The sequence below is a fragment of the Microtus pennsylvanicus genome, chromosome X, assembly GCF_037038515.1.
Source record: "Microtus pennsylvanicus isolate mMicPen1 chromosome X, mMicPen1.hap1, whole genome shotgun sequence".
Lineage (NCBI taxonomy): Eukaryota > Metazoa > Chordata > Mammalia > Rodentia > Cricetidae > Microtus > Microtus pennsylvanicus.
The window spans coordinates 78,513,711-78,531,178 of NC_134601.1; the positions used below are offsets into that span (position 1 = coordinate 78,513,711).

A 17,468-nucleotide genomic window follows, 5' to 3' on the forward strand; every position below is an offset into this window, starting at 1 on the left:
CAGCACATCAGAGAATGCTAAGGAGCCATCAGATGCTAGGAAAGGTAAAAGGAATTCTCTAGCAGAGCATTCAGAGGGAGCATGTACTCTGCCACAGGCTGGTTTTTCATTTCTGGCTCTCATGTAAAGAGAACAACCCTCTGCCTTCTTAAGCCCTCTGGATTAGACGTTGTTATGGCAGCCCCAGGAAACTAGTGCAGCAACCAAGTAAACATTGTTATTACATTTTTTTTACATTTATTTAGTGTATTTGTGGAGGGGGGCAGGGGTACAGGCCAGGGCTGTTACTATTCAGGCCTGAATACTAACAAGGGCAAAAGTGTGGAGGTCAGAGAAAAACATGAGTGAGCCTGTTTTCTCCTGCACTATGTGGGTCCTAGGGACTGAATTCGGTTTCTCAGGCTTGGTGGCAAGCACCTTCACCCACGGAGCCAATTGCTGGCTGTCTCACTTTTCTTCTTTTCTTTCTTCCTTTTTTCTTTCTTTCTTTTTTATTTTTGAGGCAGGTTGGTCTCACAATCACTGGATAGCCAGCCAAAGATGGTGCTGAACTCTTGATCCTCCTGCTTCCGATTCTCAAGTGCCAGGATTATAAAAACATACCACAATGCCTGGCAACATTTCATAGTTTTCTACATAAATTCATTTTTACTGTAACAGATAAAATTTTTTCTCCTCTCCTAATAAAACTTTGAAAAAAAATTGAAAGATAGCAGCATGGGTCAGTGGGTAAATGCACTTGCTGTCACGTCTGACAATCTGCATTCAGTCTAGGACCCTCGTGATGGAGGGAGAAAACTAACTCCAATATTCTCCTTTCTGACCTACACACACACACACACACACACACACACACACACACACACACACACACAGAGAGAGAGAGAGAGAGAGAGAGAGAGAGAGAGAGAGAGAGAGAGAGAGAGAGAGACATAGAGAGACAGAGAGTTAGGACTGGTGGCTCTGTGATATTGTGATATAAAATACTTGAAAGTGTCTGATGAATTAGCATTAGTTCAGAACAATGAAGACTTTTGGTGGGAATATACACATTTCAAATCTTCCTTCTTACCTACTTAGTCCAGAAAATTTGTGCTAGTTCATCAGTTTCTTGATTATCATCTCCAAAATTCACCCGTGCTGACTGCTCTGTGGAAATGGATTCAGGCCATTCTGTTAGTTTACTTTGTCAATAGAGAACATTAGAAGCAATTTAAGAAATTTTGCTTCTTGGAGTTCCTGAAGTGTTTATACCTGAAACACAAGGCTAATCTTTATTTTCTTTACTCTTAATCCATTATCACTTCAAATTCCTGTTAAAATAATTATTTGCCTTGAGGGCAGGTGACATTTCCCCCCCTCATATACACAACTTTTTTTTTTTTGAGACAGGGGTTCTCTTCTGTGTAACAGTCCTGTTTGTCCTAGAATCTGCTCTGTTGACCAGGCTGTCCTGGAACTCAGAGATCCACCTTACTCTGCCTCATGAGTGCTAAAATTAAAAGCATGCACCACCACTCCCCAGCTAAACAAATAAAAATTTAAGAACAGTTTTTATACAAAGTAATTTCTTTCTTAAACTTCTGTAAATTTGTGGGGTTTTATCTCTTAATTGCATTGAAATCAATAGTTAAATGAACACAAGGATAGTTATGCCACATACCTTTTGAAACATAACACAAATATATTCTCATATGACTTCTTCTTCTTCTTTCTTCTTCTTCTTCTTTTGGTTTTTGAGACAGGGTTTCTCTGTAGCTTTGGAGCCTGTCCTGGAGCTAGCTCTTGTAGACTAGGCTGGCCTCGAACTCACAAAGGTCCGTCTGCCTCTGCCTCCCGAGTATTGGGATTAACGGCGTGCACCACCACCGCCCAGGCCAGAAATTCTGTAAGTTAAGTAAGTATGGTGAGTATTATTTATTCTTATATTTTAAACATAAGGAATACAATTAATAAATGTGAATGCTCTAAAATCATATAATAGTCATTTTTCTTCTCTGTATAATGAAGAAAAATAACCTGTCTCATAGGTCACTGTAATAATTAAACGAGCTACAGCAGGTAACATGTGATAATGACTTGGTAAAGGTTAACTGTTAATTATATTATATTGAACCATAAAATTATTACTATTTCAGTAACCCCTTACAAAGATTTTCAGAGGTTTTTATATTTCTTTTATCTACTTTTTAAAAATAATGATTATGCCAAAGATAACCATAGCATTTCATAATTACCTTGTATTGTTATTAATTTCTGAACAAAAGAAACAGACAAAAAGAGTTAGTGAGGATAATTTGTTTATGCTAACTTAATGGAATTCTAGGCCCACTGTGTTATTGGCTGAGCTCCGTAAATCTGAAAACCAAACTCCCACTATCAATTTAGAAGGTGAACCTTCAAATTTGAGTACTTCAATGTAAACAATGTAACAGAGTCTGTTTTGCCAGCAGGTTTAGCTTCAATGAGTTAGGATTTCAAAGTAGAGAATGAGAACAGAATGTTAAAAGAAAGTGGTTAAGTAAAACAGTTTACTCCATCTGTGACAATCATTATACAAGTAACTTTGATCGCTGAAGACTTAACTACCCACCACCAAAAGTCAGTGCTGTGTGAAGAGCTGAGGCTATATATTAAAACGATTGTAGTCTCAAATTTCTAGGAAACAATTTGTAAACTAGCAGGCTGACTTATGCTTGCAAGGTGAGCACCCCGGGAAGCAGGGCAGGAGGATTGCAACTAATTCCTGGCGAGGCTTGGATATATAGTGAGAGCATGTCAGAAAATAGCGTTTAAAGGGCAAAACAAAACAAAGTATGCTTTCTATCCAAACTTCAATGGGTATTTAAGAACTTTTAAAATGTTTTGATAGTGTTTCAAAACAATTCAAACTTTACCTACAGAATTTGCGAAAATACATTATTGAAAACTTCAGAATTTGGAACCGGCTTCCTGGTTGAAGTGTAAATTTCTCAAGGAATATTTATAGCATCAAGGGGGATATTTTAAGTAGTTTTCTATAAGAATATTATTTCTCTACTCATCGGGTAAGTACAGCACTTTCATCTGGTGCACTGTTCCTCGTTTGGACACAAGACCACAAGTGGCTAGCACCATTTCTTTGGGGGTAGAGACAGAACAAACAAACCAAACCCTTTAGGTGACCTATCAGAGTTAGGCCAAGTTAGTCCCTTACAAGTTTCTCATGAAAGGTTCCCTCACCGGAAAGGGTCCAATCGCCCTTACAGGAAGGGTAAGCAACTCCGGAGCTCCGGGACGCCAACGCCACCACAGAGTTTTAGAGAGGTTGCCAGAGCGTCTGCCTGAGTTTAGCACCTCTTCCTCCTTCCCAGAGCAGTAACTAGGCAACCCCAGGCCGGCTCAGGCGGCAGGAGCAAGGCAGCAGCCTCAGTGCCTCTGGCGGCGAGCCGTGAGCGCTGCAAGCGGCTCCCTCCCCTTTTTCCCCCTTTCCATGACTCCACCCCTTTTGCCCCCGCCCACCCCTCCGCGACTTCGGCTCCTCCCTCTCCTTCTCTCTTGCTCTCCTTCCTCCTCCGCCTCCTCAGCTCTTGGGCTAGAATATCTATGGGTCGAAACGTGATGCGATGAATCCGAGAGAGACCGAAACTGGGACGAGGAGTGCGGCGGAAGCGGCGGGACTCCCAGGCATGGGGGCTTCACCACAATAGAGGCAGCGCCCCCACCCGCACCCGCCAGCCCTCCGGAGCAAAGCCCCCAAACCCCCTAGGGAAAAGGATGGCGGCGGCACCTACCCAGATCGAAGCCGGTGGGTAGCTGAGCCAGGGGCTAAAGGGATGGGGGCTTTGCGCGACGGCTGTCAGAATTTTTTTAAAAGCTTGTACCTCTCTTCTTTGCCTCTCTCCCAACATCTCCCCCCACCCCCCCACCCCTTCTTTAGAGCTGTATTACCTGATCGCTAGGTTCTTGCAGTCCGGACCCTGTAACAAATCCGCTCAGGTGAGACGGAGAAGGATATCTGGGAGTGTTGGGGAATGGTCCCAATGGGGAAATTGAGGCACCGGGTGAGCAGTGCAGTGGAGGGTGAGGGAAAGGCCGGCCTCGATTAGTCCTACAGTCAGCGGCTGTGTTGGAAGTGGGGAGGGAGGAATGGGTTGGCGCCCCAATCTGCTTCTCATATCCGTGTTTCCCTCTTCCCCAGGTGCTAGTGCAAGAGCTCGAGGAGCATCAGGTATGGACCCCCTTTGGGAAGGGCTGGGGAGGGCTGAGGAGAAACTGGAGGAAGGGTAAGGTAGGTCAGGGGCCGAAGGCAGGGGCCCGGAGGGAGCCTTCGAGCAGGACACTCCGGGCTGTTGTCACTTGGGGTGAGCCGGGTTCTTTCTCAGAAGGGGCGGACAACGTTGGGGTCTTAACTCGTTGCCTTTTATTCCTGCGGGAGACGTTTTTTCAGGATTTCCTTCCCTTTGGCCTGTCCCCCCCACCCCCCACCCCCGGCACGGCGGCAAGAGCTGTCCGGTCTGGAGACGAAAACACTAGAGGGTCTAGGACTGGGCTCCAGGCTGGGTGCTGCTGATGGGGAGCAGAGGCTTTTCCTTCACCCCCCCCCCCTTTTCTTTTCCTCTGGCCCCCAGCTGATTCCGCGCCGCTTAGACTGGGAGGGGAAAGAGCACCGAAGAAGCTTCGAGGATCTGGTTAGTAAACTTTTCATTTCAACTTAGCCCAACTCTTTCTCCACTCCCTCCCCACCTTGTGCCCCCAACCCGCCCCTGACCCTTCAGCCCGCTAGGCTCCCCAAGCCTGCTGTTTGGTGTTCAATCGACTGCCCCTTCCCCCTCCCAGCGTGCCGGGAAGGGTACCTTGCCCTCCTCCAGCCTTGCTTATTTTCACCCCAAAACTTTGAAGAATGTGAGTTGGTGATCTGAGGTGCTGTGTTGTGGATTATGACTCTGTTACAAACATCGGAGAAGGCCCATTGTAGGGGGAGAAGGGACAGAAACCAGGGGGTTATCTTGGGGCACGTACCAAGGACTGACGCTGGCCAATGACAGCGTTGGTAACAGCCCGGAGTTCCGGATTAGTGGAAGAAAACTGGTTTCTGGTTGGTCCTGGCTTGAAATACGGGAACTGAGGCCAGGCTTGGGTGTTTTTTTTTTCCCTCTCGCTCTCTCGCTCTCTCTTTTTTCTCCTTTTTCTTTCTTTCTTTCTTTCTTTTTTTCTTTTTAGAGGGAAAGGGAGAAGGAGCTCAGAAGGGGAACTGACTCGTAAATGAGAAAAACGACACAAATAAAGATACTAAGGGACCACTGAGTGATTTTCAAGATTTGCCGTCTTTAGATAATGGACTACTGAATAAAAACATTGTTGTATATTTCAGATCTTAGAAAATAGCTCGTTAATTCATCAGTAAATTGCGTTTGTACAGATACGATTTTACTAAATCAAAACTATGGATTATGACCTTTTAGGAATAGGTGAACATGATTTGGGGATTAGGAGACAACAATGGGCATTTTTAAAAAATAGAATATACTTTAGTTAAGACCCAAAGCGATCGGATTGACTGCTGTTTCTCCTGCAACTATGATTCGTAGTGTAAGTGCACCTTCGGCTCTGCACCGAGACAAAAAGGTGACCCTTTATATTTTGGGAAGGAGGTTCTTCTGTTGGTCACAGATGTCGAATTGTATGATAATAAAAAGAGTGATGAAATCTAAGTTCACTAAATTCAGCTCTCTTTCCTCCAAATAAGATCCAAATGAGGAAAATCAGACAAAGTAGAAAAAAGTTGAAAGGGTAGTAGAATAAATAAAAAGAAAATTTATTTAAAATTATATTGTAATAAGAAAACCTTTAAATTCCTGAGGTATTCCTTTTGATAATTTTTGTGTACAGTATTTCAAGAGTGAAGCCTGTAAATTGTTACAGAATCTACTGACTGTTTTACAAATCAACAAATGGTACAATTGTAATAAGAGTAAATGTCACCATGTTAATGGTTATAATTTTTCAGATGGTTATAAATTATTTCTGAATACCTGTTACTACTTTTAATTTTTGGCCAGAAGTTTTATGTTGTTGCTCTTGTTAGATATGAGTTCAACTTGTACCACAGAACGTAAAACCAAAGTATTCACTAAAATATGTTTTATCAGGTAACTACTGATACACATTTGAAAATAGTTTGACTATCTAGGTGTACGGATAGTGCTTCTCTTTACATTTTCCCTTTCCAGTTTATATATGTGTGTGCACGTAGATTATTTTTTGAGCAAATGGCAAAAGGAAACTTAAAACTATATTTTCAAAACGAATGCAATAGGAATTCAAGTAATTAAAATTTTCTCCTTACCACCCAATTTTAATACCAGTTTACTAGTCCTTTCTTAAACTGTAAAAGCAAATTTTTATACAGTTGCAGTCTGTCCATTTTCTGCTTTGTCTTTCTGGCAGTACTTTTGCATGACTGGTGTTATTTGCATAGGCAGCCTTGTAATGGTAAGAAAAACCAATTTAGTTGTATTTTAGATACTATGATTTGTCCTCAATTTCCAATTGATCTTCTAAGTTACAGTGATTTTTTTCACTAATATTTTTGCATAATTAGGTGGTCTTTTCCTGCTACATTCTCCCCAAGTCCCTTGGACTTTGCTCTCTAAAGTGGATTTCTGAATAAGGTCAAAGGAGCTCATCAGCTTTGTAGCTTTAATCATACATTGAAGACCACTCTCCAGAAGGCCTGAGTTGATTTAAATAGAATTTTCTTTATTAGTACTAGGCTTGTTTAACCCTTAAAAGTTACTTTTTATTTATTTATTTTTATTTATTTATTTATTTATTGATTTTCGAGACAGGGTTTCTCTGTAGCTTTTTGGTTCCTGTCCTGGAACTAGCTCTTCTGGACCAGGCTGGCCTCGAACTCACAGAGATCCGCCTGCCTCTGCCTCCCGAGTGCTGGGATTAAAGGCGTGCGCCACCACCACCCGGCTAAAAGTTACTTTTTAAAATTATGGTTAATGCAATTATCTGTTTCTATGGACTTGATGTCATTCGTTCATATATTTCTGTTTTGTTAGCTTGTTTGATGGGACAGGGTCACACGCTGCTGTGTAGGCTAACCTAGAGCTCATTATGTGGTTCAGGCGTGCCTCAAGCTTGAAGCAACCCCCTGCTTCAGCCTTAGAAATGCTGGGATTACAGCATTTCTTCTAATCAGTATTTATTTATTTGGTATCGTTACACAAGGTTTCCTTGGATTTGTGAAGTTTGCTGTAGAATTTGAGATCCTGTGGTGGCTTCAAACTTATGTTCCTTCTTCTGCAGTCTTCCTAGCAGGCACGTGCCACCATGTGCCTGGCTACATTTTCCTAAACATGTGCGCGCGTGCGTGCGCGCGCACACACACACACGATGGAATCAAGGGTGTTGTGCATAAGCTACATTTCAAGACCTTTTTTATATATATTTAAATTTTTGAGCCAGGCTGTGGTGGCGCACACCTTTAATCCCAGCACTCTGTGAGTTTGAGGCCAGCCTGATCCTCTACAAGAGCTAGCTCCAGGACAGGCTCCAAAGCTACAGAGAAACCCTGTCTCGAAAAACCAAAAAAAAAAAAATTTTCATATGCAGCGGAATTTTTATATTTGACTATATAAACCATGTACCCTTGCTTTTTTCATTTAAAGTTTTATATTATGAACCTTGTTCTTTTTTTGTATCCCCCTTGTTCACATTTTTCATCCATGAAATTGAAAGCACTAGTTAGCAATTGTATTAGAATGACATAGGTTGCATTACCTTTAATATACAAAATACATGAGGCAATAATATTAAAATAAATGTATCAAAGGTATATGCTCAAAAAAGATTATATGTTCATTAGTGTCTGTAAAAAGAGTATAATTATCATTCTAAGAATTTGCATCTTTGCATAAGACATTCAGGCTCTAAAACTCTTTTGGTAGTATTGGTGGTTGAACCAAATGAACCGTGCATACAGGGCAAGCACTATGACTGAGCCACAGCCCTAGCCCTATTAAGAGTGTTTTCATATGGTCATTTGATTCATAACAACTACTTTAAAACAATATATTAGCATTCCAGACATACCTATATTCCTTTCTTACCTTGCCCAACTTTTGTCTAATTGCTAACAATAGCTTAAATTGGTTACTAGAAGAGCAGACTATTTTTGAGTGCTGGTAGCATAGTTATGGACTGTGTAAGCATGGGAGCAATTTAAACATGCGGGATTTAAAATCTGCTCTATGACACACAGTCACAGTTACGAAGAACAGAATGGAGCATGTGAAACCCAAAACATTTGCTCCTCAAGTCCAATGCAGTGTGTTGTCCTAACAGTGAATGATATGGTAGAGTTGTCAGTCTCTGGAACCTGGGGTTGCTATTGACTTACTAGAGTCATTGTACCTGTTGGTGCTCACGTAAACAGGTTTTTAGCACTTACTTAAACTAGATTTGGTTGTAGGGAACACACGTTAGTGATTAAAATTGTTCTGGTGATTTATTTGATATTTCTGGAAAAAGTGGAATCTCAGTTCATGTGAAGTAGTGTTATAAGTGAAGAGAGTAGATGAGAGGGAGGTAAAAATTTGATTTCATGAATTCTGCTTACAAAATTTTGCTGTGAAGTCATCCCTGTTTCCTTGTGTGTGTGTGAGAATTAGGGGAGATATGTGTGAATATGTATGTGAGCATCTGAATTTGTTTGTTTTCTGTATATGTGGAGGCCAGAGGTTGACTTTCTTCCAGTTGCTCTATGGGTTTTTTTTTTTTTTACTTTTTAGTAAGCACCAGCATAATTTTTTTTAGTTTTTTTCTTTTATTTTTGGTTTATAACTACATTATTTTCCCTTCCCTTTTCTCCCTCCATACTTTCCTGTATACCCTTTATTTTCCTCTTTCAAATTCATGATTTCTTTTTTCATTATTTGTAGTTGCACGAATATATGTAACTGTATATACATATATATTCCTAAATATAACCTTCTGAGTCGGTATGTTAACTGTATGTATATTTTCAGGGCTGACCATTTGGTATTGGATAGCCAATTGCTATGCTCTTCCCTGGAGATGACTATTTCTCCCGTTCTCAGCATTCCTTACTATTTTTAATAGAATATCTTTTATGGGTCCTGTAACAATTTCATTCATGTAAAGAAAGTGTCTTCCTAATATTTGGTCCATACACCTTATTTTGAGGCAGTACTTCTCCCAGAGTCTACAATTTGGATTCAGCTACAGGAGCTGGTCAGGAAACCCCGGGATTCTCTTGTGTCCATTTCCTGAAGGCTAGGATTACAAAGCCATGCTGCCGTGCACGTGGCTACTGACGATCCCAACTAAAGTTCTCCTGGTGGTATGGGGAGCACATTACCCACCGAGCCGTCTTTCCAGCCTGAAATGATCTCTGTCGTGTTTTTCACATGACTGCTAGTAAATTTGAGTGCATTTTTTCAATTGTTTACGGATTACTTAGGAAACTGTTTGGTAACAAATAGCAATTTAAAGACACTTTACTGTTTCATGTACATTTGCGAATACTGTATTTGTGTATATACACACACACACATACACATAACACACTCATACACAGAGATTACTTAAGCTGGTAGCGCAGACTGAGTTTACTCCCTTCCTTGTACCTTCACCACTGAGCAACTTCTTGAATATAGAAGTTGCCTCTGTACTTTTCTTGATTTTTATCTCATTCAAGTTTAGAGCCCCTTTAGCACTCTTCCTCCCCTTCCTTCTTCTTTTGTTTGTTGTCTTTAGACAGTGTTACATTGTAGCTTAGCTCTGGTTGTCCTGGAACTTGCTGTGTAAACCAGAGCGGCCTGGAACTCACCAAGATCTGCCTGCCTCTGCCTCTGCAGTGCTGGGATTTAAGAAGTGTGCCCCAGGCCCAGGGTTGTTTAAGGTTTCTTTTTCCTGGGGAAATCTCAAAGCTAGTAGAGAAAGAAATGCTATTAATACTGATTAACATTCCTTAGGAGAGTTGCAGGGATTCTTAACTCCTTGTAACCTGTGCTGCTGCAGAGCTCTTGGGAGCCAGACCTGGTGACTCACCTGGAATCCCAGCATTTAGGAGGCAGAGGCAGGTGGGTCAGGTCTGGAAAGCAAATTCCGGACAGCCAGGGGCTGTTACTCAGAGAAACTGTGTCTGGAAAAAAAAACCAAGGGGGGGAGGGAGACAGAGAGAGAGAGAGAGAGAGAGAGAGAGAGAGAGAGAGAGAGGAGCAAGAGAGCAAGAGCGCAGCACATTAGTTCTGCTTAGAGAAGAACCAGTTACTATTTATGTTTCTGCACACCTATCCCATTTCACAGTAACTTTTTTACATAATCATCCAAAAATGAGACATTTTTATTTCTATAAAGTTGTCAAAAGATTTAAGATGTGAGTTTATGATTCAATCCTGACTTTTAAGTAAACCTAATATTAGAGAACACTTAAGAGACACAGTTCCTCTTACCTCTAGGGGAAAAACCAGAGACTTTATTTTTGCTGGGTTCTTTTAGATTGCTTTGAGTTTTTCCAGACATGGTTTCTCCGTGTTGCCCTGGCCCATCCGGGAATTTACTCTGTAGACTAGGCTGGCCTGGAACTCAAAGATCTGCCTGCCCTTATTTCCTGAGTGCCGGGATTAAAGGTGTTTATACCACTCTCCGGCTCTTTTTGCTTCTTTAGGTCTCTATACTAACCTCTGGCTCTTTGAGTTTTGATTTATTTCTATTTTCTAGTTTGTTTTCTCCACAGGGACTGTCATTTCTCTTAGGGCAGTGAAATCTTTTTGAGGAGCTTGGGGAAGGGCATCATGTATCACTAGGTATATTCTACCTCTAAGGTAGTTATGTAAGTTTTTTTTTTCAAGACAGGGTTTTTCCGTAGCTTTGGAGCCTGTCCTGGAACTAGCTCTTGTAGACCAGGCTGGCCTCGAACTCACAGAGATCCGCCTGCCTCTACCTTCCGAGTGCTGGGATTAAAGGCGTGCACCACCACCGCCCGGCCTTATTTAAGGTTTTATAACAAGTGCAAATAATTGTTAAGTTAGTCAAGGGCCAGAAAATATTTGCCAAGAAAGACATCCATGTAGAGTCTCCCATATAGCATTTACTTGCTATAAGGAGCTCAGTTTCTCCAAGAGTGTTGGAAAATTTGCATGGTTTATATATATATATAGTGCTATAAGGCTTTTTTCTTTCAGATACTGTATATGTACACGAGGCATACTTATTAAATAAGCTAATGTGAACGGTCGTTATCATGTACGGAGACATTAGGATATCAGTTTCTATAGATCATATTTTTAGATTGAATCACCAGGTGCTTTGATTTTAATATTATTTGCATATTTTAATGAAGTAGAGTTCTTGATAAGTATTTGGTTGTTAAACCAAACTGAAGATATGAACAATAATGCAAAGTATTTCCTTGACCTTTGATCCAAACCTGAAGCTGAACTTTCTGAGTACAAACCTGAAGCAACATGGTCGCTGTTCTTTCTGAATATCATGACCATTGCCTAGGTTCTAACTATTTTACTAGATTACAGTTAATTTTGGCAAAAGCTTACGAAAACAATTGCCCCAAAATTCTGGGTGTGGTGATACATACCTGTTAGTACTTTTAAGAAAGTCTTGCTATGTTGCTCTGGCTGACGTGCAACACAGTACTTAGTGCATGTTAGATTTACGTGCTACACAGTACTTAAGTGCATGCTAGCTTTAAACTTTTTGTAAGTTGTGTAATTTTTTGTAACAGGCTTCAACCCCCAAGTGCTGGAATTTTAAGCATGTGCCACTTTGCTAGGCACTAGTAGTCCTTTCTGTTTTTCTCTTTGAGATAAGATCTTACTAAGTCCCCTTAGGGGGCTTTGAACTGCCAGGCTGGGCTTGAACTCACAGAACGGGATCTGCCTGACTTTTGCCTCAGAATCTTTTTCTTTTTTTCCCTTCCTTCCTTCCTTCCTTCCTTCCTTCCTTCCTTCCTTCCTTCCTTCCTTCCTTCTTCCCTCCCTCCCTCCCTCCCTCCCTCCCTCCCTCCCTCCCTCCCTCCCTCTTCCTTCCTTCCTTCCTTCCTTCCTTCCTTCCTTCCTTCCTTCCTTCCTTCCTTCCTTCCTTTCTTTCTTTCTTTCTTTCTTTTTGGTTTTTCGAGACATGATTTCTCTGTAACTTTGGGGCCTGTCCTGGAACTCACTCTGTAGACCAGGCTGGCCTCTAATTCTCAGAGATCTGAGTGCTGGGATTAAAGGTGTGCGCCACCATCGCCTGGCCCAGATTCTATTCTTTTCTTTCTTTCTTTCTTTCTTTCTTTCTTTCTTTCTTTCTTTCTTTCTTTCTTTCTTTCTTTCTTTCTTTCCTTCTTTTTGATTTTTTGAGACAGGGTTTCTCCGTAGCTTTTTGGTTCCTATCCTGGAACTAGCTCTTGTAGACGAGGCTGGCCTCGAACTCACAGAGATCTGCCTGCCTCTGCCTCCCGAGTGCTGGGATTCCAGATTCTTTTCTTAACCAGTTACTTCTCAGTACTGAATAAATGAAGTCAGAGAGTTTACACATCACTTTTTATGTTTTTTCTTGACATGATCGTGTTTGCTATTTTGTACCACATTTTATAACAGCATTAGGTTAAAGTGATTTAATCTGTAGAATAGAGGCTTGTGCTTTGTAAATTGTGCTATGGCATCATTTAAATATTCCTTGCTTATTTTGTGTCTTTCATTTTTAAAGATTTATTTTTAATTATTTTAAGTGTGTGTGTGTGTAGGGCAGCGGTGTTAGGTTTCCTAGCATTATAGGCAGTAAGCTATCCAATGTGGGCACTAAACTGTCTGCAAGGTAGTATGTGCCCTTAGCCGCTGAGCCATGTGTCCAGCCCCGTTGTGTGTGCCTGTTTCTTAAAATTAGTTCAAATATTAGATTATTAATTTTCATTTTTTTGATTTCATATTTTAAAATACTTTGCTCTACTATGGAATGAGTTGATACCTTAGAACTAAGTGTTTTTCCCTGTGCTCTCTTTATGGTTTCTAGGTGGCAGCCAATGCACACATTCCTCCAGACTACCTCCTTAAAATTTGTGAGAGGATTGGTCCCTTGTTAGATAAGGAGATCCCTCAGAGTGTCCCTGGGGTACAGACATTACTAGGTGTTGGTCGGCAGTCTCTGTTACGGGATGCCAAAGGTAAGGACTCTTTTACATATTTAACACTGCTATAGAGGAAGATTCAGAGATCAATGCAGTTTCAAATGAATATTCATATGTCTTTAAAGAATACTTTCTTTTAGTTTGTGTGAACTTGCTGTATTTTAATAAATTTCTAAATGTACAAGTGGATTTCTTTCCCTTTTTTTTTGGTTTTTTGAGCTAGGGTTTCTCTGTGTACCAACCCTGGCTGTCCTGAAACTTACTTTGTGGACCAGGCTCACAGAGATCTTGCTGGCTCTCTCACCACCTGGTTACAATTGAATATCTAAAGGTGTAAAATCAGGCCCTTTTGTGCTGAGTAGTGGAAAAAATGTTTTTGTTTGTTTGTTTCTTCCTTAACTGACTTTGGTCTTTTCATATAGACTGTAAGAGTACACTATGGAATGGGTCTGCCTTTGCAGCTCTACACAGAGGCAGACCTCCAGAACTACCTGTAAATTATGTGAAACCTCCAAATGTGGGTAAGTGATATCATGCAAGTTATGAACATATTCTTGATTCTTTTTACTTGTTGCTTCTCTGGGCTTCTCTGTAACAACTCTGGCTGTCCTGGATCTTGATTCATTCTTGAACTCTTTTGATAGCAAAAAGTAGACACCGCGATTGAGTTTAAAGTATAAACAAACTGTTTACATTATTTTAGTTAATTTTTTTGAAGATTGATTTTTATGTATGTGTGTGTGTATGTGTATATGTATACTATAGGCCTGAAGGTGCCTGAGGAGGCCTGAAGAGGGTGTTGGATCCTGCTGAGGTGGAGCTACACGCAGTTGTGAGCCACCCAGTAGCTGGGAACTAAACTCAGGTGCTCTGGAAGAGCAAGCACTCCTAGCCACTAAGTTTTCTATCTAGCCCTACAAAGTTTCTTAATGGGAACATCTAACTAAAAAATTTTATTTATTTATTTATTTATTTGTATGAATGTGTGTTGGTGCACGTGCATGTGCATGCATACATGCAAGTACACAAGTTTGGAGGTCAGAAAACAACTTGGAACTTTTGGATTTCTACCATCTAGGTCTTGTGTCAAATGCAGGTCAGCAGGCTTTGCTGCAGGTACCTTTATACAGTGAGCCATCTCATGGCACCCCAGGGCTATATGTTTAAAGTGATTTTCTACCTAAAGCAAATGTCATTTTGTAAAAGGTGATCTATTTTTTGCATTTCATTTCCTTCTTTGCAGAAACTTGGTTTATTTTTGAGACAGGATCTTCTGTAGTTCAGGTTAACCTACAGTTCACTGTAGCAGAGGATGATCTTGAGTTCCTGATCACTTCTGCTTCTACTTCACAAATGTTGAGATTATAGTGGTTCCTTGCCTCTGAAATATTTTTGAACATATAGTATGGGTGCTTTTAGCCATATGGTTTTCTATTTCTATGTCTCTTTATTGAGTTTCCACAAAATTTTACAGGGAACTGTTTAAAGATAGCTTTCAGAAGGAACCAAATGTATGTTCTGTTTATATTTCTTTGCCAAGTTTATAATGATGTTATGTATTTTCTATCAGTCATCTTTCTATTTATTTCTTGTTGTTTTGTGACACGGTCTTGCTGTTTCCCATACTGGATTGGAATTTGCTGTGTAACCAGGCAGTGTTCTAACTTGTCTCTTGAGTCTTGGAATTAGAGGCATGAACCACTCACTACACCTGGCTCTATTATTTTAAGACAAAATATCCCCGCTTTTAGTTCTAGTTTACAGAAATTCACATCACTAGTTGTTCTTGGGACATCTTTAGTCAAATCGCCTCAAAGAATTACTAGTTACTAGTCTACCAAGATGGTAGATCTCAGTCTAAATATATTGTGATTAGAACTAGGATTTACAAAGTGCTTGTAAAACAAAGGTGCTGGAATGTCATTCTGCTTCCATAAAAATTATATATTTTTCTATAGTTCATAGTGTTTACACATTGTGCCTTAAAATTTGGATGGATAATTTTCAAATAAAAAGACTGGAACACTTTTTGTTGTTGGCTTTTTTAAAAAAAAATTAGACTAGGTCTCACTATGTATCCCTGTTTATGAACAGTTTTTCAAAGGGAATACTATTATACTATGAAATACAGTAAGTTAACAGAACATATTAACCCCTTGGGGTTAAATATATTGATAGTAGAGATTATTTTAAAAGATAATTAGCCAAAATCATTGATGAAATGTAAAACTTCATAAGAGAAATTGGTTACTTAGGAGTGCATTGCTAACATTCATAGCCTGAATGTTACTGGAAAAATAGACAACTGGCTTAGGTCTTAATCGATTTGTGTTGCTGATAATATTTTTTTCAGTTTGTCAGGGATAGTTTATATACCAGTATTTTTTATTTATAATTTATTGACTTGAGGAACGCTTTTTTCCTCATGAACTTATTTGTGTTCAAAGACATATGTACCTGCCTCTTTGTTCCGAACGCTAGAACTAATGGTGTTGTGTAGTACAATGCCAAGCTTTACGTTTTTTTAAAGATCGTGCTTTTCTCCATGTATCCCTGGCGTTCCTGGAACTCACTCTATAGACCAGTCTGAGGCTGGCCTCAGACTCACAGAGATCTGCCTGCCTCTGCGTCCCAAGTACTGGGTTTAAAGGCGTGCACCACCATCGTTGGGCCTTACTCTAAATTCTTAAATTAAAAATGTAGCCATCAGTGGTGGTGTATGGTTTTAATCCAAGTGCCCAGGAGGCAGAGGAGGTAAAGCTCTGTTAGTTAGTGGCCAGCCTGGCATATAGAATGAGTTCCAGTACAGCAAGGGCTACAGAGGAAAAAAACCCTGTCCAAAAAAAAAAAAAACCCTAAAAAGTTTAAGTTAACATTACCAAGTAATGAGTTTCATTTTGTCATTTTTCTACATACATGGCATTGTTATACTTTGTTCTAATTCGTTCCCCTCTTCGACTGTTCTTCTATTTGCCATCCCTTACTGTTAAAAAGTCATGTTTATCTTATTTGTGTTTTTTTTTATTTATTATCTATCTGTCTGTCTATTCATTCATTTATTTATTTATTTGGAGGTAGTTTCTCACTGTATAGCTCTGATGTGTGCTGTGAAGCTCACAGAGACCCCACCAGCCTCTGCTCCTCAGGTGCTGGGATTAAAGGCAGGCTTCACCACTCCTAGGTCTTTATTTACTTACTGTTTTTTTAAAGACAAGATCTTATTGTCTAGCCCAGGGGAGCCCTCAGCCACTGGCATGTGTCCCGATTGGCTCTTATCTTTCTTTCTGTGGAATTGGGGTGGAACGCAGTGCTTCATGCACTACTAACTGTTCTACCACCGAGCCACAGACCCCACGCTCCTGCTCCTTGTTTTTGCTTTGTTATTGTTGTTGCTTCGTTTTTCTGAGAAGTGATCTTAGATCCTTCTTCAGCCTGAGTTGCAAATGCTTTGCATCTCCTGTTTGAACTAAGCATAGTCTTTCAACTTTCTGCCAGGTAGTGTGGATTCTTTTAGTAATTGCTTGGGGGCTGGAGAGATGACTCAGCAGCTAAGAGCACTGACTGCTCTTCCAGACCTGAGTTCAATTCCCAGCAGTCACATGGTGGGTTCACAACCATCTGCAGTGAGATCTGGCTTCCTCTTCTGGCCTGCAGGTAAACATGCAGGCAGAACACTGTATACATAATAAATAATTCTTTAAAAAAAGAAAAAAGTAATTGCTTAATAATTAGCGATTTGCTAGTATTCTTTTTAAAATTTTAAAATCTGCCTTGTATTTGGAGAGGATCTTAGATATAAATCACTCAGTTTTCACATAGTACTTATACTGGTCAAGTTTAAGAGGCCTAAATTTAAAAGATTTAGCTAAATTAGTTAATATTAAGTTTGTTTTTAATTTATTTATTTATTAAGGATTTCTGCCTCCTCCCCGCAACCGCTTCCCATTTCCCTCCCCCTCCCCCGATCAAGTCCCCCTCCCTCATCTGCTCGAAGAGCAATCAGGGTTCCCTGACCTGTGGGAAGCCCAAGGACTGTCCACCTCTATCCAGGTCTCGTAAGGTGAGCATCCAAACTACCTAGGCTCCCAGAAAGCCAGTACGTGCAGTAGGATCAAAAAACCCACTGCGATTGTTCTTGATCTCAGTATTCCTCATTGTCCTCTATGTTCAGCTAGTCCGGGTTTATCCCATGCTTTTTCAGACCTAGGCCAGCTGGTTAAGTTTAAGAGATTTAGAATTTAGACCATGATAAAAATTTTTATTTAAATAAGAAAGCAAACAATATGAGTATCAAATCTTTTAAATTTGTGACGTCAAAACTAGGTGT

The 17,468-nt window shown here is 40.3% G+C and overlaps 1 protein-coding gene and 1 long non-coding RNA gene across 3 annotated transcripts in view; one reads left to right on the forward strand and one right to left on the reverse strand.

The window, feature by feature from the left end:
- Nucleotides 1–3,372, reverse strand: part of LOC142841308 (uncharacterized) — an 87,801-nt gene extending 84,429 nt beyond the window's left edge. For both annotated transcript variants that reach the window (XR_012909047.1, XR_012909046.1), the window contains exons 1-3: nucleotides 3,223–3,372; nucleotides 1,664–1,886; nucleotides 1,073–1,149 (exon numbers count right to left, since the gene is read on the reverse strand). This is a non-coding gene — a long non-coding RNA (uncharacterized LOC142841308). The remainder of the gene's footprint in view (nucleotides 1–1,072; nucleotides 1,150–1,663; nucleotides 1,887–3,222) is intronic.
- A 167-nt stretch (nucleotides 3,373–3,539) lies between these two features.
- The window catches only part of Brwd3 (bromodomain and WD repeat domain containing 3), a 102,390-nt gene continuing 88,461 nt past the window's right edge, over nucleotides 3,540–17,468 (forward strand). The window contains exons 1-6 of the mRNA XM_075956710.1: nucleotides 3,540–3,787; nucleotides 3,920–3,978; nucleotides 4,181–4,210; nucleotides 4,611–4,670; nucleotides 13,027–13,177; nucleotides 13,564–13,662. Of these exons, the coding sequence (XP_075812825.1) occupies nucleotides 3,757–3,787; nucleotides 3,920–3,978; nucleotides 4,181–4,210; nucleotides 4,611–4,670; nucleotides 13,027–13,177; nucleotides 13,564–13,662 (430 nt within the window). The 5' untranslated portion in view covers nucleotides 3,540–3,756. The remainder of the gene's footprint in view (nucleotides 3,788–3,919; nucleotides 3,979–4,180; nucleotides 4,211–4,610; nucleotides 4,671–13,026; nucleotides 13,178–13,563; nucleotides 13,663–17,468) is intronic.